This window comes from Neophocaena asiaeorientalis, unplaced genomic scaffold, assembly GCF_003031525.2.
Source record: "Neophocaena asiaeorientalis asiaeorientalis breed wild unplaced genomic scaffold, Neophocaena_asiaeorientalis_V1.1 scaffold430, whole genome shotgun sequence".
Lineage (NCBI taxonomy): Eukaryota > Metazoa > Chordata > Mammalia > Artiodactyla > Phocoenidae > Neophocaena > Neophocaena asiaeorientalis.
In genome coordinates this window covers 2,558,392-2,581,248 of record NW_020173691.1, presented here as the reverse complement: position 1 = coordinate 2,581,248, position 22,857 = coordinate 2,558,392, and the positions used below count along the sequence as shown (strand labels likewise).

General features: G+C 46.8%; 1 protein-coding gene across 1 annotated transcript in view; it reads left to right on the top strand.

The window, feature by feature from the left end:
• The first annotated feature begins 6,612 nt into the window (after positions 1-6,612).
• Positions 6,613-22,857, top strand: part of LOC112403122 (mitochondrial amidoxime reducing component 2) — a 32,432-nt gene continuing 16,187 nt past the window's right edge. Inside the window, exons 1-4 of the mRNA XM_024750455.1 lie at positions 6,613-6,647; positions 13,314-13,487; positions 19,564-19,726; positions 20,701-20,841. Of these exons, the coding sequence (XP_024606223.1) occupies positions 13,345-13,487; positions 19,564-19,726; positions 20,701-20,841 (447 nt within the window). The 5' untranslated portion in view covers positions 6,613-6,647; positions 13,314-13,344. The remainder of the gene's footprint in view (positions 6,648-13,313; positions 13,488-19,563; positions 19,727-20,700; positions 20,842-22,857) is intronic.

Sequence of the window (22,857 nt, the reverse complement as noted above, 5' to 3'; positions counted from 1 at the left end):
GAAAAGGTTAATTCAAGGTTTGGGGCAAGGGATGTTAAAAGTGAGCCTACAGTATCTTATACTAGAAAACAGAAAGTGCTCAAAGATTAATGAGGTCAAGGATTCATTTTGAAAGGTCTTTCATTGGTCAAACTTGGTCAATTTGAAAATCAAAAATATTAATGGAGCTTCGAAAATAATCCATGAAACCATAATGCTACCAGAATAAACGTGGGGGAAGAGAGCTCTTATTCACAGAAAAATAAAAAAGCCAGGTAATAAGTGTAGAAGTGATAGTATTTTTAAAACCACCATTTTATAACTATAAACACAGTAATTGTCACAGGCAAGGATCATCAGTGGATGCTAAAACAACTGAATGAAGTTTTGTTGTAAAACAAAAAATTCAGATAATCTCAAAATGTCAAGGCACAGATTACTTCTTAATTACAATGGACATCACCTGAATAACGTGACCAAACTTAGCATCGTCATAATTGGATTAACTGACATTAGATGTCTCCTCATATGATGCAGTGGAAAGTGCAAAATGTCACCTATACATTATTCTTACTAAATGTTTTACCTGAATCTAATCATGAAGGAACAATCACACCAATGTAGATTATGGAACTTTTTACAAGAGAATGATTTGGACTCTTCAAAAACATCAATGTCATAATAGACTTCCACCTGCACCCCCCACCACAAAAAAATAAAACGGACAGAGAGAGGGAGAGAGACACACACATGCAGAGAGACAGAGAGAGAGAGGAGAAGGTGGTAGTAACTATTCTAGATTAAAGGAGATTAAAGACACATGACCACCAAATGCAGTGTATAATCCATCATTGATCCTGAGTTTTTAAAAAAGCTATAAAAGAGTTCAGTAATAATTGGAGAAAGTTGAATATGGGCTGCATATAAGATAATATTATATTAATGTCAAATTTCTTGGGTGTGATGATGGTTTTGTGTTTATGTAGCAGCGTGTTCTTATTCTTAGGAGATACTTAGATACTTCAAAGTGAGTGTCTTGATGTCTGCAACCTACTTTCAACCATTTCAGGAAATATACCTACATAGATGGAGGGGGAGAGAAATAAAGAGAAACAAATGTGGCAAAAGTTAACCATTTACAAATTTAGATGAAGGAGGTATAGACGTTTGTTGCATTATACTTCTAACTTTTCTGTAGGTTTGAAATATTTATGCATTATAAATTGGAATAAAAAAGATAGAGTGATCACCAGGGTTAGTGCAACTAAGGGAAGAGAGAGAAGTGTTCTCAGGGTGCATGGTCCTTGGTAAGAAACAGTCTGGGGCATGGGGATGGAAACCAGGTTGTGAGGGGTAATAAGTGAGGGTTGAGAAGGTGTTTATAGATGGTGTCCACAGACAACCCATTTAAAAGTGTGATTGTAAAGAGGAGGAGAAGGGGTAGGTCAGGGAGAGTTTTTAAAAGATGAAAATTACTTTAGTGTGTTTAAATGCTGGAAGGAACTAAGTCAGTGAGAGGAGGTTGAAGCCTCCAGAGAGAAAGGTGATCATGTGCTGGTTGGTGAGTCAGTAGATCCCAGGGCAGGAGCAGGATCCCAGGCGCCAAAGGCTGAATGAGCCTCGGGCAGCAGGGGAGACGTGTGACCCAATGAACAGGAGGAGAGGAAGAAGGGTGCACAAATGGGGGTGCATGAGGGTGCGTACATTTAGGAGCTGGGGATTGAGGGAGTCATGTCTGATGCCTTCTATTGCTCTGTGAATTTGGAGGCCAGGTCATCTACTCAGAGTGAGTCGGGAGGCAGGGGGAGGAGGATCTGAGCAGAGTGGACAGTGATGAGACTGAGAAATTGCCAAGGAGAAAACATGGTGTCTCTAGTAACCGTTCAGTGACCCTCCTTTCCTGTGTGCGTCTCCCATTTCTAATTTCTCAGGAGATCTAATTGGGTCACTTTGTTGCTATCCAACATGGATTTTTTCTTATTTAATAAGGTTTTGAGTCAAGTCACTTCACTGATGGTTGGTTCCCTTATTCTTACTTCTGGTTTTGTAGCCAGGGTCGGAAAGGTGATTCCTTCATCCCGGAAGGCAAGTGTAATAGCAAGTTTGTACGGAAATAACCCCAAGGGGGCCTCTTCTCAGAAAGGGGCTGTGAGTGTGGCACCAGCAGTGGTAGAGATCACTAGCGTTATCATTTTCCTCTCACTGAATGAATGGAGGGGAGAGCAGCAACCTTGAAGGAGCCTGGGTCCTTGAATGACTAGCTCCATTGTTGGTCTGCACTCAACTGGGATCAAGTGAGAAATAAACTTTTACTTTGTTAGACTGTTGAGGTTTTGAGATGGTTACAACATTTTAGATTTTACACTCATAAGATTTCTTCTGTGAGTTGAAGGTTGATTATCATCCCATTCTGATAATCTTATTTGTACATCTCCCCAGGAGAGATATACTGCTGAGTGGCCCTACTCATTCTGTTGGTTGCTGGGGACCCACACTCCTGATAAAGGCCTGGCTAAACAAGAGCAATATTTGCATTTTAGACTCTTTTTTTCCCCCTCTGCTTCCTGTGTTGGTACTCTAATCAACTGAGTTTTATTTAGATATATCAGTGCCTCTAGGCAGACAGTGATGTCTTATGAAGCAGAAGTTGTCCCCAAACTGACGAATTAGGGGGGAAGGGTCAAAACCCTGAGTCACATATGCTAAAAGTGTATTTTTATAAATTTACAAAAGTCTCTTATCAATCAACAAGAAAAATACAGACAAGACCATCAATCTCTGAACTCAACAGGGAAAAGAAAAGCAAATAACCAGTAAGATTAATAGATCCTCCCCCTCCCATCACCTCTCACAAATTCTAGAAATGAAGATGCTAGGGCTGCTATGGTACACATTTCTGCTAAGGAATTTCCCTGCTCCCCTGAAATCACCCCCACCCTGAGCTCTGGTGAAATGGCAGTCAGGGCAGGCTAGGTGCTAGGTAATGCTGGGTGAGGGTAGCAGAGACCTGGCACTCACCATGGCAAGGTTCCTCGCTTGATTGTCTGTTGGAGCCAATGCCAGCTAGCATGGATTTAGGAAATACAGAATTTTGAGCTGATATCCTAGAGGTCTATAGCCATTATTTTACAGTTGAGGACATGGAAGCCCAGAGGATTCAAGCTACCTGTCCAGGTAACTATTTCTTCTTCCACGTCCCACATATAAGTCACACTCACTGTTCACAACAGAGCTCGTCATCTTTCTCCCCATCAGCTTCTTCTCCTGAATTCTTTATCTCAGAGAATGGCACCTCCCACTGGTACCCAGATAGCTACGTCAGAGAGCTGGAAGTCACCGTGGACTCCTTCTCTCTCTCAATCACAGTGTTCGTCTGTCACCACCTCTTGCTAATTTTCTCCTATGTCTCCTATCCACAGCCCCTACTCCATCTTTTTTTTTTTGGCTGCACCGCAAGGCTTCTGGGATCTTAGTTTCCCAATCAGAGATCGAACCCAGCACCCCAGCAGTGGAAGCGCAGAGTCCTAACCGCTGGACCGCCAGGGAAGTCCCCCCATCTCCATCTCCATTATTGTTTTTCCCTGTTTCGGGATTACTTCAGCCTGATCTAGGGCATTAGCCTCTCATTTAACCACCTTTGGCATTATTCCTTCCCAGAGCAGCCAAAGTGACCTTCTAACACCCAAGTCTGATCACACCTCACTGCTGTTCTGAATCCTGAGGTGTCTCCACATTAAGATGAGACAGGTGCCTCTGTGGTCTGGCCCCGCCCACCTGTCTTGCCTCAACTCCCCCTACCGCTTGCATACACAGGTACGTTCTAATAAAGCTGGATTGCTAGTGGCTGTCCAAACATGTCACATCCTCTTGTTCCTTCAGTCCACGCTGTACGTGCACCTTTGGCCCAGGATCCCCTCCTCGGGCCCCTTCTCAAAGCCTTTTTGTTAAAGTCTCAGCTCAAAAGCTCCTTCCTCTGAAGACACCACTGTCCTGAGATTTCCCTGCTTTTACATCTCACTTGCACGGCACCTTGACCGTGCCTGCCCTCCAACATTGTCCTCCCAGTCCGTCTTCCAGGGGCTCTGTGAGCTCCTGAACAACAGGGAAGCTTCTTCTAAACGTTAAATCCCCAGGGTCAATCTAGGGGGAATGATCAATAAATGTGTATGGAAAGGAACAGATACTTAATCAACAAGATGTTTCCCCTGTCTGTTCCTCCTCACTGACCGTGAGGAAGATGGGCTTACAAAGATCTCTTGCTGAAGGTAAACTCATGGGGTCTAGTGTCTGGAGAGGCGAAGGGGTCCAGGTGCAAGTTGAAATACACACCCCATTCCCAACACTACACTTGAAAAAGAAGTCCAAGTCTTGGCCTCTGAGTATGATGAGAATGTGTGCTTATTGAAGAGACAGGAGTCCACGGGCCTGGGATTTCAAACAGGGCCCGTTTGCAGGGAGATTTTGACTTTCACTTTGCACGAGGAGCTGCGGAAGGAAGCTTGTCTCTGGCTTCCCGCCCTCCTCTGCTCTCCTCCCAGCCTGGAGGGCGGTCCTCTTCTCCAGAGGATGACCAATCAGGACTGTGGGAGGTTACCCGCTGGTTGCCTCCGTAAACTCTAGAACCGTGCTGCAGGTTAAGGGACAATCTTTGAAAAATAAACAAATGACCTCAAAGCTTAACTTCTCTAAGAAAATCCACCGTTTACCAAAGAGCTTGTGTGAATGGAGCTGGTAAGGAGAAACAAAGCTGAACTTTAGTAAAAAACATATTTTATGCAGTTAACTACTGATGAGCAGGGGAAAGGACAGCCCTGTGATTGCAGAGGTGATTGGGTTTTAAAGGGTGAAGGAGGCCGGGGGGGCTCAGGTGAAAACTGACAAGGGTGGGGCAGTGGACCCGGGGTCGGCCAGCCGGTACTGATTACAGTTCAAAGGCATGGCTCTCAGGTCCTTGAGAAAAACACTTCTGAGTTGTAGGAGGTTCATACACATCTGGAAGGGACAGAGGGAGTAAGTTCTCTAAGTGAGACAGGCTGGGACCTGGGACCCTTTGCTGCAGTGCTTGCACCTGGACAAACATCTCCTCCAGCGACAAAATACGAAGAAATTATAAGAGACTAAAAATAACCGCGTGCCTGCGCAATTGGGGCAAATTATGAACAAGATACAAAACGACCAAAGCTCAGCAAAAGCAGGGGATCGCACATGCCCCCTGCACACAGCACCACCAAGGGGGTGGGCAGATGACCGAAGCCACGCCTCCAGCCCTACCCCCGGACCCGCCCCTACACTCACCCGCCTCAGGGAGTAAGCAAGGGAACCTGTCATTTGTTTTCGCTCTCTGGTGCTGCAACTCAAGTCCCAAGAGAGCCTTGCCCGAATTTCTTGCCTGGCCTTTTATCAATTTCTATCGATTAAGGAGGCCAAGAACAAAGGTCCGTAACGGAAGGAAGGGGTGAGAGGCCGGTCCTGGATGTTGGCTGGAACAGTGAAATCTCCCGGCAGCAGGGAGCTTTCTCAGGCAGGCATTTTAATGGGGAGCGAGGGTCATCCTTGGGACTTGGCCTTATGCGACAAGAAGCCATGCTCATATATGGAATCTAGAAAAAAAAAATGGTACTGACGAACCTAGTGGCAGGGCAGGAATAAAGACATAGACATAGAGAATGGACTTGAGGACACGGGGGTGGGGGAGCGAGGTGGGGGGGAGGGGAAGGCTGGGACGTAGTGAGAGTAGCATCGACATACATACACTACCAAATGTAAAATAGATAGCTAGTGGGAAGCAGCCGCATAGCACAGGGAGATCAGGCCCGTGCTTTGCGGTGACCTTGAGGGGTGGGATAGGGAGGGTGGGAGGGAGCCTCAGGAGGGAGGGAGTATGGGGATATACAGGTATGCACATGGCTGATTCACTTTGTTGTACAACAGAAACTAACACAGCATTGTGAAGCAATTATACTCCAATAAAGATGTATTAAAAAAAGAAGAAGAAGAAGCTACTCTCGAGTTTGTTCAGAGTGCCTAAGTTTCCACGGAGCAGGTTATGGGCCGAAAGTTCTGCAGTTCTCAGAGCGATCTGCCAGTAGGAGCTCCTGAACATTTAAAATCACCCATTCTGCAATCTACCATCCACTTGCACTGTTCCCTGCGCTGCAATCACGCAACAAAGTGGGCAGTACAGGGAGCGAAGGGGCAGTGGAGAGCCGGGGACCGTGAGGGCGGGTGAGGAGTTACGCTGAGTCGCAGGGCCCCGGGAAAGGGAAGAAGTAAAGCGAAAGTGACCGTTCCAGAGACAGTGGGCAGCCAGGCCTCTGGTGTGGGGCCTCCCGAACCGCCCCCAAGGGCACCCGAGCATCCCAGTTCGCTTTCTGCCTCGCTTCTCTCGGCTACTGCCTGGTCCTTGGCGCCCAGTCAGGCGTCCCCTCCCTGCGCACAGCCAGTCCTTTCGGCGCGCGGAAAGGGTGCCAGGGCCGGTGCCTAGGCCAACTCTGGTTCCTCCCACTCGCCTGCAGCCTTGAGTGCCCGGGCGCCTCCCCACGCCAATCGCTGCCTAGTCCGCGCTCAGACCCACGCCCGCGATCGCTGGGACATGGGCGCCGCCGGCTCGTCCGTGCTGGCCCGCCTTGCACGGCCCTGGGGCTGCGCAGCGGTCACCTGCGGGACAGGTAGGGCCGGGCGCGGCGACAGCGCAGGACCTGCTGAGGAGGGAGCGGGGCTGGGGAGCTGGGGCCTGTCCCAGGGTAGGAGAAGGGAGGTTTGCCACGTGCGTGTCCTGGGCTGCTTGTTGGATCGTCTGCCTTTGATCTTGAAGCTGGAAAGGTGAAGTTCGTGTCTGGTGCAGATTTGGAAAGGTAGTGGAGGCAAGATGTTAGCGCAAGTTCCTGTGCCCGAAGACACAGTGAGGCCAAACAAACCGAAAGGTTGGAGTTTGGAGCAGAGAAAGGTTCATTGCAAGTCCACGTAAGGAGACGGGTGGCTCAGGCCCCCCAAGACCCAGAGCTCCCTGAAAGGTTTCGGCAAAGCATTTTAATACACCATTGTAAAGCAATTATATTCCAATAAAGATGTCAAAAAAAAAAAGCCAGGTGAGAGAGGGGCGTGTCACAGGGTATGTGATCAGCTCATGCACAATTCTCCAGCTGGTTGATGGTGAGGTAAGAGGACGGTGTCACAGGGGTTGACATCATCAGGAGGCCTGGGCTATGCACTTTTGATCATCAAGTAGCTAACATCTTCCATTTGATGGGGGGTTGTCACATCTGTAAAACAATTCAGGAAATGTGCATCAAATACTGTTATCGGGCTTCCCTGGTGGCTCAGTGGTTGAGAGTCCGCCTGCCGATGCAGGGGACGCAGGTTCGTGCCCCGGTCCAGGAAGATCCCACGTGTCGCGGAGCGGCTGGGCCCGTGAGCCATGGCCGCTGAGCCTGCGCCTCCGGAGCCTGTGCTCTGCAACGGGAGAGGCCACAACAGTGAGAGGTCCTCATACCGCAAAAAAAAAAAAAAAATAAAATAAATAAATAATACTGTTATCTAGGTACTTCAGAGAGGAGCTAAACCAGAGGATATGGGGAAAGGGCCTGTCCTGGGGAGGCCTCGGAGAGTCCTGCTCGGTTACAAAGCCTCTGCCCCCCGCCCCCTGGAGGAGAGGCTCTGTAAAAGGACAGGGTCCGACCGGTTATCTCCAAGGCTCTTTCTAGTTCTAAGCTTTCTGATTCTTAGTATGAGCACAATCATAGAAAAAGAAAACGTTATTGGCACTAGTGGGTAGATGGGAGCAATGTTGAAACCAAGTCTTATTCAAGGACACTGGCTTTGGCCTTGCTGGGGCTTGGCCCTCACAGCTTCCGGTGCTGGGAAAGGTGCTTGGGAGACGCAGGCGGTGGGGGGCCTGACCCACTTTGATACAGAATGAGCAGAGCGAAGTCTTCCTTTGGGGAGAGGAGGTGACAGGTAGACTGTGCATATAATACTTGCCATTAAAACAAAAGTGTGTCCCCTCCCCCCAGAGGCAGGGTGCTTTTCAGTGAAGAACTCTAAAGTCCCTACCTACACAGGGCCTGGCACATAGAAATTTCATCCTCCTCCCTCAGGAAAGAAAAGGTGCCCTGTCATTTTTCTCCCCCCAAAGGTGAGTCCACAGACACATGCTCATGGACACAGAATGGTGCAGCTAGATACGGGGAAAGCACCCTCGACAGAGAAGGATGCTAAACCCTGAAAAGAGTGAACAAGGAAGAAGGGAACCTCCTTCTTTGCTTCCTTAGGATGAAGGTGCTTTCCTGTTTGGCTTGGATGGATTAGCTGCGGTCCTGTGTCTAGCGGGAGGGAGGTTTGCAAATTGGTCGTTCAGGGAGCCTTCTAGAGAGGCTGTTTGCTGTCCTGAGTTCACTCCAGGACACGTGTGTTCTCTCTTCTCTGAAGACTGCAGTCCTCTTAAAGAAATGTGCGCTCCCGCGACACTGAAAGACTTCAGCTTGCTGTAGAGCACCGCTGTGTGTGCAGACCATGTAACTCGTGGGGCATTTTCCATCCCCTTTCACTTCAGATTTCTAATCCTGGAGAGTTTTTTTAAGACTACAATTTCCTGAGATTCCCATCCCAGACCTACGGACTCAGAATCACCAAGAGTGAAGCAAACTCATGTGGGGGGGGAGGTGTTTAAATCTCCCCAGGTGATTCTGATGCCATCATGAGAGGGTTTTCTCTGTGACCATTAAGAATAAGAGCATCTTTCAAGCCTATTCAAGTGTGAAGGCTTAGAAAAGGCTGCTGACTGCTGGGAAGACCTCAGGCAGAGTGAAGAGGTAGATTCTCAGGATGCACACCCAGAGAAAATGGACTTGTGCTCCTTCCTTCCTCATGTGAAGGACTGAGGTTATTTCACAGAGAGATTCAGTTCTTATCTGTGTTTCCTCTTTTCATCAGAATAACTGTTGCTCTCCCCCTGCTCGTGGTCACTACTTTGCTGTGACTCTTGCTTCCATGGAAAGAGAATATTTGTCCTTTGCTTTTCTGCTTCTGTGGGCATCTGAAAGTAGATGGAACTGTATCAACTTCCCCTTGTTTTGAACAATAAATGCTTGGGATGGGGTGGTGTGGTATGGAGACTGGGATGAGGCAGGGAAAAGCGATGGAATAAACTTTTATTCAACGGTTCATAGGCAAAAGATGCTTAACTAAGTCCTTGCAACAGATGATGTAATTTAAGCCTCAGAACGATCTTGTGGGCTAGGTATTGTGTCCACTTTGCAAATAAGGTAACAGTATCAGAAAGAATGAGTATCTCACCCAGGATCACAAGACCATTATGTGCTGGAGGGACTTGAACTCAGATCTCTGAGTGCAGCACTCATGCCCCTCCTGTAAAATCAGCATGTGATTTACAAGGGCAAGGGTTGTGCCAGGGATCAGGAGACTTCAGGCAAAGTCACGTAACCTCTCTGAGCCTCATTTTTTTTTTTTTTTACATTTGCAAAAGAGGTTGAACTTGATGATCTCCAAGACCTTATCAAATCTAGATTTTATTTATTAAAGGATAATTGAAACTCGAAAGCAAGCTGGAAAGAACTCTGCTAAATGCTGTTATTCTCTCAACTTGAGAGTTCAACCACAAAACTACAAATAGTCTAGAATGCAGGAAAAGCCTGCCTTTATTTATTTCCAATTTGAATCTGTGTCTTTGGAACTGCTCTAAGAAGCCGAGAGCGTCCTCTCTAAGCGCTCTGTGCCTTAAATTTCTAGAGCGATTTTGCTCAAAGCCTTTAGCATCTTTGTGCGAATGCTTGGCCTGAGAGCTCTGAGCTTTGAGCTCAAGTCCATCCAGCAGAAGGCTAACACTGGCTGCTTGGTACAGGTGCTGGGAGGGCATGGCTGCCCTCCCTGACCTTGTAAACCCTCACTTTCCTCAGCAACCATGTATGACTCGCCCATTGATAAATCCAGCCCTTCATTTCTTCTGCATAGACTATTAACTCTTGGAGACATGAGTGTCATTCCCTCCTGCCCTTACCCTCCAGCTCTCTGTGGTAGGGGTCCTGTTTTCCCCCCTTTTCCAGCTCAGTCATTCCTACTTCCCAGGCCAGTTTGCCAGTTTAGAAATGAGACTTTCCAGCTGTCTTGGACTCTGCTTCCTGAACATGGCTGTTGGTTGTTCAGGGGTGGCATTGCTGTTCTTTTAGAGACTCTGAGCTCTGGTCTCTGCACTGCTCTTCACACCACATACTCATGTTTTCTTTGTAAAACAAATGTGCTGGCTTTCAGGGTTGCAGACGAGAAAAAATGGGTGGTGAAAAAATCCACACTCCAGACATATCCTTTCTTTCCGATCTGGCAGAACAGAGGTCATTATTCATTCCCTGGGCATCATTTGTGTGCAAGAGGTGAAAACTATCATCATCCCAGTTACAGGGTGATGGGGGCGGCTGGCTGGGGTATGTTGCCGATGGTACCTTTGCATCTTTTTTTTTTTTTTTTTTTTTGCTGTATGCGGGCCTTTGGGGTCTTCCCGGACCGGGGCACGAACCTGTGTCCCCTGCATCGGCAGGCGGACTCTCAACCACTGCGCCACCAGGGAAGCCCACCTCTGCATCTTTTATTGTGGTCTTCATCCTACCGCAGTGTTGGCCTGCTTGCAAGTTGCCACCTGCCCCTTCCATTGCAGGATTAGCACAGAACCTCTAGCCACCACTTCTCCTGCTACGTCCCAGGGCTTAACCCCCAGGTGATTATACAAGAGGCAGGAGCTGGAGGCGTGGCTTGGGAGACAGAGTGAAGGGCTAAAGTTGGGGGATGGACGGCAGGTGAGAAGACTCAGCCCACGGAGGGGGCTGACTGTCAGAAACAATGGGCCATGGCGGGGTGGGGGGGTGGGGGGTGTCTCCTGTCTGGACATGTATCTGGTCATGTGCAGCTCTCAGGGCGAGCCTTGTCTCAGAGGGGGACGGGCCATGTTGGAAGTTCAAGTGCAGACTTTGGTGGAGTTCATCGAACAGGGTCATCCAGGGCTCTGCATCCAAGGATGAGGCTGGAAATAAGGAACGGGGCCCAGGCCTGAGGGAATAGGGCTGTAACAAAGTAGAAAGGAAATCCCTGGGTCACACAACCCACCCTCACCCCATAGGTGAACAGGCTAGAGAACCCTGGGAACCAGAGATCCCTAGAAAGAAAAAGGTGGCCTCCTCAGAGGGTCGGAGACCTACTACTGTCCAGCATCCTCAACTCCTGGGAAAGGTAGCCACGGCAATTCCTAAAATGCCTTTGCACTCTCACCATCCCTGCCGCTGTACCCTCGCACCAACGCACATGCCAGTTAGCAGGGCTCAGGACCCAGCCCCTGTCTGCTGGCTTGGTTGCAGGGGAGGGGAGTTATCCAGAACCTTGACAGGGATAGGTTGCCTGACTGGGAGGTTCCAGAGGGCAGATTACCTGCCAGGGTCAGGAGACCCTGGGTTCCCTGTGCTGTGATAATAGCAGATGTCCTCACCAGGTTATTGTGAACGTTCCATCTGGCTCCAGTCATATTTTGAAATATCTCCCTCCTTCTGGAAGGGGCTGTCCCTTCTATCCTGCTCACATGTGGGAGGCCCCAGCGTTCAGTGGTGGCTCACTCATCAGAGCCCGCAGAGTTCCTCACCCACTGCACTTGCTCTGTCTAGAATAGCGACGTTGAAACTCCTTTCCCCTAGGGGTGGCACGTTTTTCTTTCTTAGTCATCAAATCATTTGTGCGGTGTCACCCCAAATACATGCTCTACTATTGATAAGAGCCTAGCCAACCTAAGCAGGTCAGCCTCCCATTCCATTCTTCAGCTCACCCCGCACCCCACTGTCCCCTTGGATGTGATACACAACGTGTGAAAGTTGAGCCTAGAACGGGGGTGGAGGGAGGTGCTCTCTAGAAGGTGAATGGAGTTCCTATCTAACACATGATTTGCATGAATTTCTTTCTTCTTCAGCTTTATTGAGATATAATTGACATAGAACACTGTGTGCGTTTCAGGTGTGCAATGTGATGATTTGATGCCCACATATATTGTGAAATGACTCCCATGATAAGATTAGTGATCACATCCTTCACCTCTCATAATTTCTGCTTTGTTGTTATGGTAAGAGCATCTGAGACTTTTCTCTCTTAGCCACTTGCAAGTAGACCATACAACAGCGGTTCCCAACCTTTTTGGCACCAGGGACTGGTTTCGTGGAAGACAGTTTTTCCACTGATGGGGGTTGTGGGGGGGGATGGTTCGGGCGGTAATGCGGTCGGCGGGGAGCGACGGGGAGCGACGGGGAGCGGCAGGTGAAGCTTCACTCACTAGCCCGCCACTCACCTCCTGCTGTGCGGCCTGGTTCCCAACAGGCCACAGACTGGTACCAGTCCACAGCCCGGGGGTTGAGGACCCCTGCCGTACAGTATTATTAACTATAGTTGCCATAATGTACATTACATCTCCAGAAATGTTTCCTCTTAGGATCTCTTTTCCCTCTTTGACCACCTTCACCCATTTCCTCCACCCCCAACTCCTGGCAACCACCAATCTACTCTCTGTTTCTAGCAGTTCCCCCCTTTTTATATTTCACTTACAAGTGAGATCATACAGTATTCGTCTTTCTCTGTCTGACTTATTCTCTTATTGCAACACCCTCAAGTTTCATCTGTGTTGTCACAAAATGCAGGATTTCCTTCTTTTTTATGGTTGAATGATATTCCATTGTATAGATATATTTTCTTTTTTTTTAAATGGAGGTAATATTGGCTTATAACATTATATAAGTTTTAATGTGTGTATGAAGAAGAAAGGCTGTTTAGGGGTTTCCTGATCAGGGTCCACACGCCCCAGCAATTTAAACCCAGCAGAGGCTGGATTGCATCCACTGGAGTCACAAACATTCAAGACCTTTGTCTAGAGTTTCAGTCTGCTTGGGCCATTAGTTGGTCAACCGCATCTTGTTCCACAGCAAAAAGACCTGGAAGACATTCTGCTTCAACCAGAGACAGGCTCAGGGGAGTCTCTGACCAAAGCAAAGACCCAAAGTAAGCAAAGTAGTTGCCCCAGCAGTTGAGAAGGTCCCTACACCAGCCTCACCAGAAGGATTTTCAGGACTGGGGATTTTCATACATTGGCCAGATGTTCTTTTCCAGGGCTGTTTGTACCAAACAGCCAAAGAATTTTGGACCCCCCAAATTTGGCTAGACCTGGATACTGTCTGGAAAAAATTGTTGGGTCCTGAGTTGGGGCAGAGGGAGGGTTTTGATGAAATAGAAAGCTAGAGGGAAGCTATGGAGAGGGTGGTAGAAGATTTTCTGATGTGCCCTTGTTTGTTTCTTGGCAGGTTTTGGCTGGTGATTAAGGAAGGTGGACACATGGTGACTGCCCGGCAGGAGCCTCGCCTCGTGCTGGTCTCCACTACCTATGAGGATGATTGCCTTATCCTCAGGGCACCAGGCATGGACCAGCTGGTTTTGCCGAGCAAGCCACGTTCTTCAAACAAGATCCATGACTGCAGGTGCTCTGCTTGGGGGCCTCTGGGGATCTGTGACAACTGATTTCCCTTTAGGTTCCACCCTGTACTCTGCCTTGCTACATTTTGCATGCTAGATGATGAGACTGGTAAAGGAAATACTTAAGAGAAGTCTAGTCTATGTTGGGATCAAGCCAGGGGTCAGGTATGAGTGGGTGAAGCAGAATATTGCATTAAGGATATTTAGATTTGCTTTCATCAGATATGGCAAGACATGCAGATACAGAAATGACTGTCATGAAGAAAGAAGCTTTTTATATTCACAGATCCCTAGAAACAGGAGGCTCATACCATGCAGGGCCACATGGGGAAATACCAGGTCGGTCAGGAGGCAGAGAGGGCAGGGGAAAATGTGAACACGAGTCTTTATTCTGGTTTCTACAGGCTGTGGGAAAATTGGCTCTGGGGCAGATGGGCTGTCCCTAGTTTTCTGGTACCTGGTCCTGGGTGATTAGAGTAGGGGACAGTGGCCAGGGTATAAAAGCACAACGGTACGGACAAGGGGTGAGGGCTCTGGATTGTCTGGTTTGCCTATGAAAGCCTAGTGTTTTACTATCTCTAGGAATTGACTAGCCCTGGGAGGGGTAGTTCCTTCAGCATCACCAAGTCCCAAGATGTCAAAGCATCAAAAATATAAAAAGGAAAAAGTCATGATGAATACAAATATAGAGAGGATACAAAGGGCCAATCTTTAGGATTTGTCTCCTTTTATTCAAGTAGGATGGACTTCTATTCAGAATTGCCAGGCAAACAAGGGCATTAGTGGAGACGTTACCACCTGTATCTCCTGACTGGAGATTGTGTTCCATCTGATTGGAATTGTATTGAATTGAACTTGAAGCTCAATTAGAGAAAATTGAAATGAATTCATATATATATTTATTTATTTATTTATTTCAACTGTGCCTGGATCATCTCAGGCACTTAAATAAATGTTAGTGCTTACATAGTTAATATCATCTTTGTTGCATAGAGCCTCCCTATCCATGAACGTGTTACCTTTCCCCACTTACTTATGTCATTTTCCTCCCCATTTATCTATTTATTTATTTATTTGGCTGCATTGGGTCTTCGTTGCTGCGCACGGGCTTTCTCTAGTTGCGGCGAGCAGGGGCTACTCTTTGTTGTGGTGTGTGAGCTTCTCATTGTGGTGGCTTCTCTTGTTGCGGAGCATGGCCTCTGGGCATGAAGGCTTCAGTAGTTGTAGCAGGCAAGTTCAGTAGCTGTGGCTCGTGGGCTCTAGAGCGCAGACTCAGTATTTGTGGTTCATGGGTTTAGTTGCTCCACGGCATGTGGGATCTTCCCAGACCAGGGATCGAACCTGTGTCCCCCACATTTGCAGTTGGATTCTTATCCACTGTGCCACCAGCGATGTCTCTATTTATATCTTTTTTTTAATGACTAATTTACTGAATTGTAGACTTTTCGTTTCTTTTTTCAAGCTTTTTATTGAAACCGTTTTCAGCTTGTTAGAAAGAAACATCTTAGTTTAAGATCGAAGTGGCCCACACAATTGCAAGTTTTTACCTTAAACTGTTTCAGACAGGAACTTTTTAATTTATTTAATTTATTTATTTTGGCTGTGTTGGGTCTTCGTTGCCGTGCATGGGCTTTCTCTAGTTGCACTGAGTGGGGGCTACTCTTTGTTGCGGTGCGCGGGTTGCTCATTGCGGTAGCTTCTCTTGTTGCAGAGCATGGGCTCTGGATGCGCGGGCTTCAGTAGTTGTAGCATGCAGGTTCAGTAGTTGGGGCTTGCAGGCTCTAGAGCACAGGCTCAGTATTTGTGGCCCATGGGCTTAGTTCCTCCACGGCATGTGGGATCTTCCCGGACCAGGGAATGAACCCGTGTCCCCTGCATTGGCAGGTGGATTCTTAACCACTGTGTCACCAGGGAAGCTCCTATCCACTTATTTATATCTTATTTTACTTCTTTGAAAAGTTTTATACCCAATCAAAAAATGGGCAAAAGACCTAAATAGACATTTCTCCAAAGAAAACATACAGATGGCCAAGAGGCACATGAAAAGCTGCTCAACATCACTAATTATTAGAGAAATGCAGATCAAAACTACAATGAGGTATCACCTCACACGGGCTGGAATGGGCATCATCCTAATGGACTATTACTCAACCATAAAAAGGAACGAAATTGGGTCATTTGTAGAGATGTGGATGGACCTAGAGAGTGTCATACAGAGTGAAGTAAGTCAGAAAGAGGAAAACAAATATCGAATATTAACACATATATGTGGCATCTAGAAAAATGGTACCCATGAACCGGTTTGCAAGACAGAAATGTAGACACAGATGTAGAGAACAAATGTATGGACACCAAGGGGGAAAGCGGGGCGGGGTAGGGTGGTGGTGGGATGAATTGGGAGATTGGGATTGACATATATACACTAATATGTGTAAAATAGATAACTAATAAGAACCTGCTGTATAAAAAATAAAATTAAATTAAAAAATTTAAAAAAAGTTTTATAATTTTCTCTATAATAGAATTGTACATCTTTTGTTAGATTTAGTCCTAAATATCTTAACTTTTTGTTCCTATTTTAGATGACAATTAAATTTTTTTTTTCTGTTTATCTTTGGTAGTATTTATTCTTTGATCATTGGTGGAAATTTCCAGTAAAACTGCCTGGATTTTCTTTATAAAATCCATTCAAACTTTTATGTCTTCTTAAGTATTTTTAGTAAGTTATTTTACTTTATGGATTAGTAAATTACTAACTAATGTTAGTTCTATTGTACCCACGCATGGAGATTCAGTTTTTTTTTATGGGCTGTGGATGATGGAACATTTTGTATCAGAATGTGGAAGCAAGTACTTTGCATAAAATTCTGAGAGAACTCTTTTTTCTTTTTTGGCCACATCGCATGGCTTATGACATCTTAGTTCCCTGACCAGGGATAGAACCTGGGCCCACGGCAGTGAAAGTGCTGAGTCCTAACCACTGGACTGCCAGGGAATTCCCAAATTCTGAGAGAACTGAAGAAGGTGGAATGGCAGAGGGATAGAGTCTGCTGCAGGGGTAGGAGGGAGGAAGGATTAGGGGAGGGATATGTTTCAGTAGTGGGAAGGGGCACTGGATAATCAGTTTTCCCTTGCCCCACTGGGTGCTTTCTACTTTTCAAAATGCCCACACTAGGCTTATCTGAGTGGATGGAAGCTGAGGGTAGAAGTGTGTGCACTTATACACGAGGGCTCTGGTGAAGGGGTTGAGGGAAGTGCTCAGCCCAGGAACAGATACTTAAGGAGCTGATGAACGGTGCAATCGGATCTGTGTGAGATAGTAGACTGGTTGGTTGAGGAGAGTTTTAGGGGAAAGGCTGAAGGCTCTGAGAGAGAGGACTATGAGACGGCAGGGGGACCGAGGCCAAACAGCAGCTCCAAGAAGGGGGTTTAGAGAGAAGGAAAAGGCCAAGAAACATCAGAAGAACAGCACGGAGATTTGACAGTAGGTGGGCTAGGTTGTCAGAGAATGAGGCGTGTGTAGCAGTCAGACCAGGACTGTGGGCCTCGGGGTCCACAGTCCACCTTGGATTCCCTCACATACATCACCCCAGGAGCCTTCAAGCTGGGAGAAGCACTCACACAGAGAGGTGCAAACACTTCCTGTGGTACCAGAGGGCGGGTAAGGGAATCAATTTCCAGATCCTCAAATCCCATAGGTTCTCCCTCCAACAGTGATCTTAGCTGCAGGGGGCAAGTTCTCCTCTCCACCTCCCCTTTGTACAGATGAAAGGCTTGTCCTCCCCATGTCTTAGTAGGGAGCGCTGCTCTGGGAGGGGAAAAACCTATGGGGCCCAAACAATAAAATATACTGGTGTTGATAAAGGAGAATGTCTCCAGTGATGGGGTAAAGTCATTCTACAAGATAGTGGTTCAAAGTCTTTGTCTTACGCTAAGATTAAGGAGCCTCTAATCAAAGTTGCTGATAAATTATTTAAAAAGACTTTTTGATGAATGATTATTAAGTGCCAAAAATCACAGAAGGGTTCAAAGGATGAGTGTAATTATTATAACTCAACTTCTTCCATTCCATCTATTAACACAGCACATCCTCAGAGTTCTCATTATAAGGAAAAAAACTTAAAAAAAATGTGAGATGATGACTGCTGACTAAACTTGTAATCATTTCACAATATATGTAAGTCAAGTCGTTATGCTTTACACCCTAAACTTACGTATGTCAATTATGTCTCAATAAAACTGGGAAAAAAGTTAAAAATAATTTTTAAAATGTGGACCATAAAAGAAGCCCTTAATCATTTATTTTAAAAAAAAGATTGTTTTTAAAAATAGATATCAAACTAGCCTGGCATTGGGATTCCATTGCATGCTTTTAAAAGCATAATTTTATTTTATTTAATATAATTTTTATATATTTATAATACTAAGACATAATATTTAAATTATGATACAATTTTATTTTAAATGTTAATGTTTATAATTCAATGGAAATTTAATCTTTCATAACAAATTAAACTTATAAAAAACATGAAAAGACCTAGAGAATATCATACTGACTGAAGTAAGACAGAGAAAGACAAATATTATATGCTGACATGTATGTGTGAAATCTAAAACATAATACAAAGGAATCTACATACAAAACAGAAACAGATTCACAGACATAGAAAACAAACATTGTTACCAAGGGGAAAGTGAGGGGGAGAGGGAAAAATTAGGAGCGTGGGATTAATAGATACAAACTATGGTACATAAAATCGATAAGCAACAAAGATTTACTGTGCAGGGAACTATATTCAGTATCTTGTATGGGGACTTCCCTGGTGGTCCAGTGGTAAAGAATCCGCCTTACAATGCAGGGGACTCAGGTTCGATCCCTGGTCAGGGAACTAAGACCCACATGCCACAGGGCAACTAAGCCCATGTGCCACAACTACCGAGGTCACGCGTGCTGGAGCCTGCGCGCCACCACTAGAGAAGAGAAAACCCACGCGCCACAACTAGAGAGGAGCCCACACACCACAACGCAACTAAGACCCAATGCAGCCAAAAATAAAATGATAAATTAAATACATAAATAATAAATAAATCTTAAAAAAATGTGTATAAACTATAATGGAAAATAATCTGAAAAAGTATATATAAAACGGAATCACTTGCTGCACGTCTGAAACTAACACAATATTATCAATCAACTATATTTCAACTTAAAAAAAAAAAAGTTTACATGCCAACTTGTAATTCTGTGAGGGGTACATAGCTTGTATCTTTTGGGGACACTCAAGCAAAATATCCTTGAAGACCACTTTGTTATCTGGTGGAATCTGTGTCCACCGTGTGAGGCAGGTGGTATATTATTATCTCCAATTTACAACTGGAGACAGAAGGTCAGAGGAGTTTAATGATTTGCTAAAAGTCACAGACTAGAGATGGCAGAGTTCCAATTTTTTTTTTTTTTTCCGGTATGCGGGTCTCTCACTGTTGTGGCCTCTCCCGTTGCGGAGCACAGGCTCCGGACGCGCAGGCTCAGTGGCCATGGCTCACGGGCCCAGCCGCTCCGCGGCATGTGGGATCTTCCCGGACCGGGGCACGAACCCGTGTCCCCTGAATCGGCAGGCGGACTCTCAACGACTGCGCCACCGGGGAAGCCCCAGAGTTCCAATTTTAACCAGGTCTTGCCAGACTCCAAGCTCAGGGTGCCTTTACCACACTCCAAGCTCAGAGTGCCTTTACCACACCACCGTTCTTCTCCCCTTCTGAAAGTAACCTAAATCCTTGCTATTCAAAGTGTGGTCCGTGGACCAGCAGCCTGTAACTTGTTAGGAATGCAGAATCTCAGGCTCCAGCCCAACCTCCTGAACCAGAATCTGCATTTCAACGAGATCTGTGTGAGTTACAAGCCTATTAGGGTTTGACAAGCTCTTCCCTGCTCCCTCCCCCTCTGTTTCTGCCCAGCTTTGGCCCACAGACCACTTACTGGTCTTCTGGGAGAGTCAGGTCCCAGCAGCACTTCCCTCTTGACCCCATCACTCGGTGTGTTGATGAAGAAAGTAACCTCACTGCTCTCTGTGACCCTTCCAGGGTGTTTGGTCTTGACATCCAGGGCAGGGACTGTGGTGACGAGGCTGCTCAGTGGTTCACCAACTTCTTGAAAACAGAAGCTTTCAGGCTGGTTCAGTTTGAAAAGAACATGAAGGGAAGACCATCAAGCAAAATTTTCCCTTCTGTTGGCCAGAAGTACCAGGTGAGCTTGCCTTCACTTCTGGCTTCCTTCTGGGTCCACAGAGAGCCTCTCTTGGGGCCCCAGTTAGGAAAGTGTAGAGATGGTCCAGGGGAGTGGTACTGAGGGTGCTCCCTGGGCAGGTATCAGGGATGGAGAGGGAAGTGGATGAGAGCCTGGTGGCCTCTCCAGGATGCATGGAGGATGGAATATGGGAGGAACTGTGGAGGGAGAAGCCAGGGGTGACTCCCGGGGAGATGGGGACTCAGGAGAGGATGGGCTGGGAGGCAAAAGTGAAGTTTGATTGGGACTAAATTCAGGTTTCCTAAAAGCACAGAAGCAGACTTTCTCCAAGTCCTCCCTTCACAGCCAGTGGGGTGTGGTTGTTTCCGGGGCTGAGAAGTCACCTTCTCCTGTGTCAGCTACAGCCCCCAAGCCAAAGCCTTTCATTCTGCTGTGAGATGAGGTTCAAAATGCACCTCGGGAAGTCTCTCCTCACGATCCCTGAACGAAAAGTTCCTTGAATGCAGGGGTTTTGATCTGCTGTGTTCACTGCTATTTCCCCATCTAGGACAGTGCCTAATATACAGTTGGTGCTTAATAAATGCATGTGAGTGAATGGTGCTGCTGAAGGAAATCATGGCTAGAGTATAGCTGATTGGCAGGAGACCCTTGCCCTGTCTGGTGGTGTTGATGATGTGGCAAGGGGCTCACTGCTGGGCGCCTGAGGAAGAACAAGAGATGTGGCTGGAGGGTAACACTGGACCTGAGCCTGGCTGCTGCCTTCAGTGTGTGGATGAGGAGCTCCACCTGTGTCCAGGGTGGGCAGGAACCCTGACTTGGCCGTTTCCAAGCCCTCAGTGTCACCTATCCTTCCTGAGCACCACTCTCCCCTTCTGCACTCAGGTGGTTTTGCTTCTGGATTTTGCTTAGTTGTGCAGTTGGTCTGAGCCATTCCGTGGGCAGCGAGGCATGATCATGGTGTGTCCTTGGCACAGGTGGCCTACCCGGACTGCAGCCCCATCATGGTCCTCTCAGAAGCCTCCCTGGCAGATCTGAATACCAGGCTGGAGAAGAAAGTGAAAATGGACAATTTCAGGCCAAATATCGTGGTGGCAGGCAGCAGTGCCTTTGAGGAGGTAAGCAGCTTGCTGCTTTTACGCTTGATGCCCAGGTGTGCTCCTTAGGCAGTGCCAAGTCCGACCCTCTGAGGTTGGCAGCTGGGGAGGCTCTCCTCCAAAGATCACCTTCGCCTTGTGTGGAGTTGTTCACTTATTACTGGGGCCATCACCTCGCTGGCCTCAGGGGGCGCTGTTCACTCTCTTCAGTGCTCAGGCCCCAAAGCAAGCAATGGCAACTCCAAATTGTAGCAAGTCTGGGACAAGGCTAGAATGTCTAATCATAGCTCAGAGATAACTAACGGGAAAAAAAAAAAAAAGATGAAGAGAACAGCCATCTCTCCTTTTCCTGTAGCATCCAGGGGTGCTCAAATATTTGAGACTTCCGGAAGCCCCAGACCCCAAAGTGGAGCCCCAGGAGGATATAGGAGATCTGCCTGTGAACCAGGACCTGGGGACATTCCATGCTTGGCCTGAGTTCTCTCCTAGAGGACCCATATACTCCCCTATGTAGTTGAAACTAGAAATTTCCACCCTCCAAAGACTCAGCCCCTTGTAGCCATAAAAGGTCAGCCACATCAGAGCCAAGTTGTAACCTGCGATCTGTACAAGAAATACATATAGCCGGGTGTTGCTCTGTAATGAGAAGGACCAGGGATCATATTAAACATTGGGAGTCAGCTCAACTTTGTAAGCCCTGGAAATAACAACAACAAATACCATTTGCTGGGTGTTTACTGGGTGTCAGGCACAGAACCAATGAATGGCTTCATGCAAATTACTTAATTCGATCCTTAGGATCAAAGCCTACAGGCTGTGAAGTCTGTACTATTTTCTCCTTTTCAATAAGGAAACAGAAGCTTGCAGGTGTTACACAACTTGTTAGGCGTGGAAGTGGTGGCTTTGGATGAGAACCCAAAACTTGCAACTCCAGCTTCTGAGGAGCAGAGGTCATGGTTCCAGTCTAGAGATTCCAAGTAGTTAACTCTGAGGGGAGAGGCTCTTGAATACCTTATCAATTCTTTGCTCCCTTGGGTGACCACACTTTTTTTGTGTGAGTGAAATGTGCCCCTATTTGCTGGTAAAAGTTGCCTTTTAGGGTAAACCTTTGCATGGAGGCTAGTATAAATCCGTGCACATGGAGGTACTTCATATTACTTGATAATGAAAAAAATAGCAAAGTATACAGAAGTTGTCTACTTGTTGATATTATCCTGTTGTTTGTTATCTAATTTCTTTAATTCCTCTCTACATTTTTAAAAAATGTTTTTAAATTGATCATCTATCATGGGCCGGGCACTGTGGTCCATAATAAGAGCCCTGGATACAGAGATAAAAAGATACAGATCCTGCCCTTCAGAATTTCCCAACAGGAGAAGAATGGCTAGGAGGCAACGACAGCCCAGCGTGAGGAGTACTTTAACGCACTGCTTATCAGGTGCCAAGGATGCTTAGAAGTAGGGATGCCTAAATCTGCCTGGAGAAGGGGGGTGTGGGGTCAGAGAGGGGTCAAATCAAGCTACCCAGAAGCCATGCTGCGTAGCTGTGTGTGCTGACGAAGGAGAGTGAGGGTCATGGTGGGTAAAGGAGGCCACCAGTTAGGAAGCCTCAAAGCACGACAGGCCATTATATTAAGGGTGCCTGGGAGCATTTCAGAATCATAGGGACACTGGGGGTAAAGGAGAAGCGGCAGAAGGAGGGTGGACCTGGAGCTGCCTGAAGGCCAGCATGCCGAGGAGTTTGGATTTTATACTGTGGTAATAATTTTGAATGAGGAACTAAGTATTGTTTGCATTCATCCAAGAAATATTGTTGAATTGCGTGGTATTATGATTTGCACGCTGTGACTCTGGCCACTCTCTAGAAAGTGTATGGAAATTTAGGGAAACTGAGGCAGAAATATCAGTGTCATGCTTCATCCCCAGAGGGATATTAGCAGGACTTACCTGAAACCTGCATCAGAATCGTGATATGCCCGTGACTGTGTCGGCAGCACCATCCCAGGTGAATCTTGTGCAAACAGTGCCTGAGGAAGCA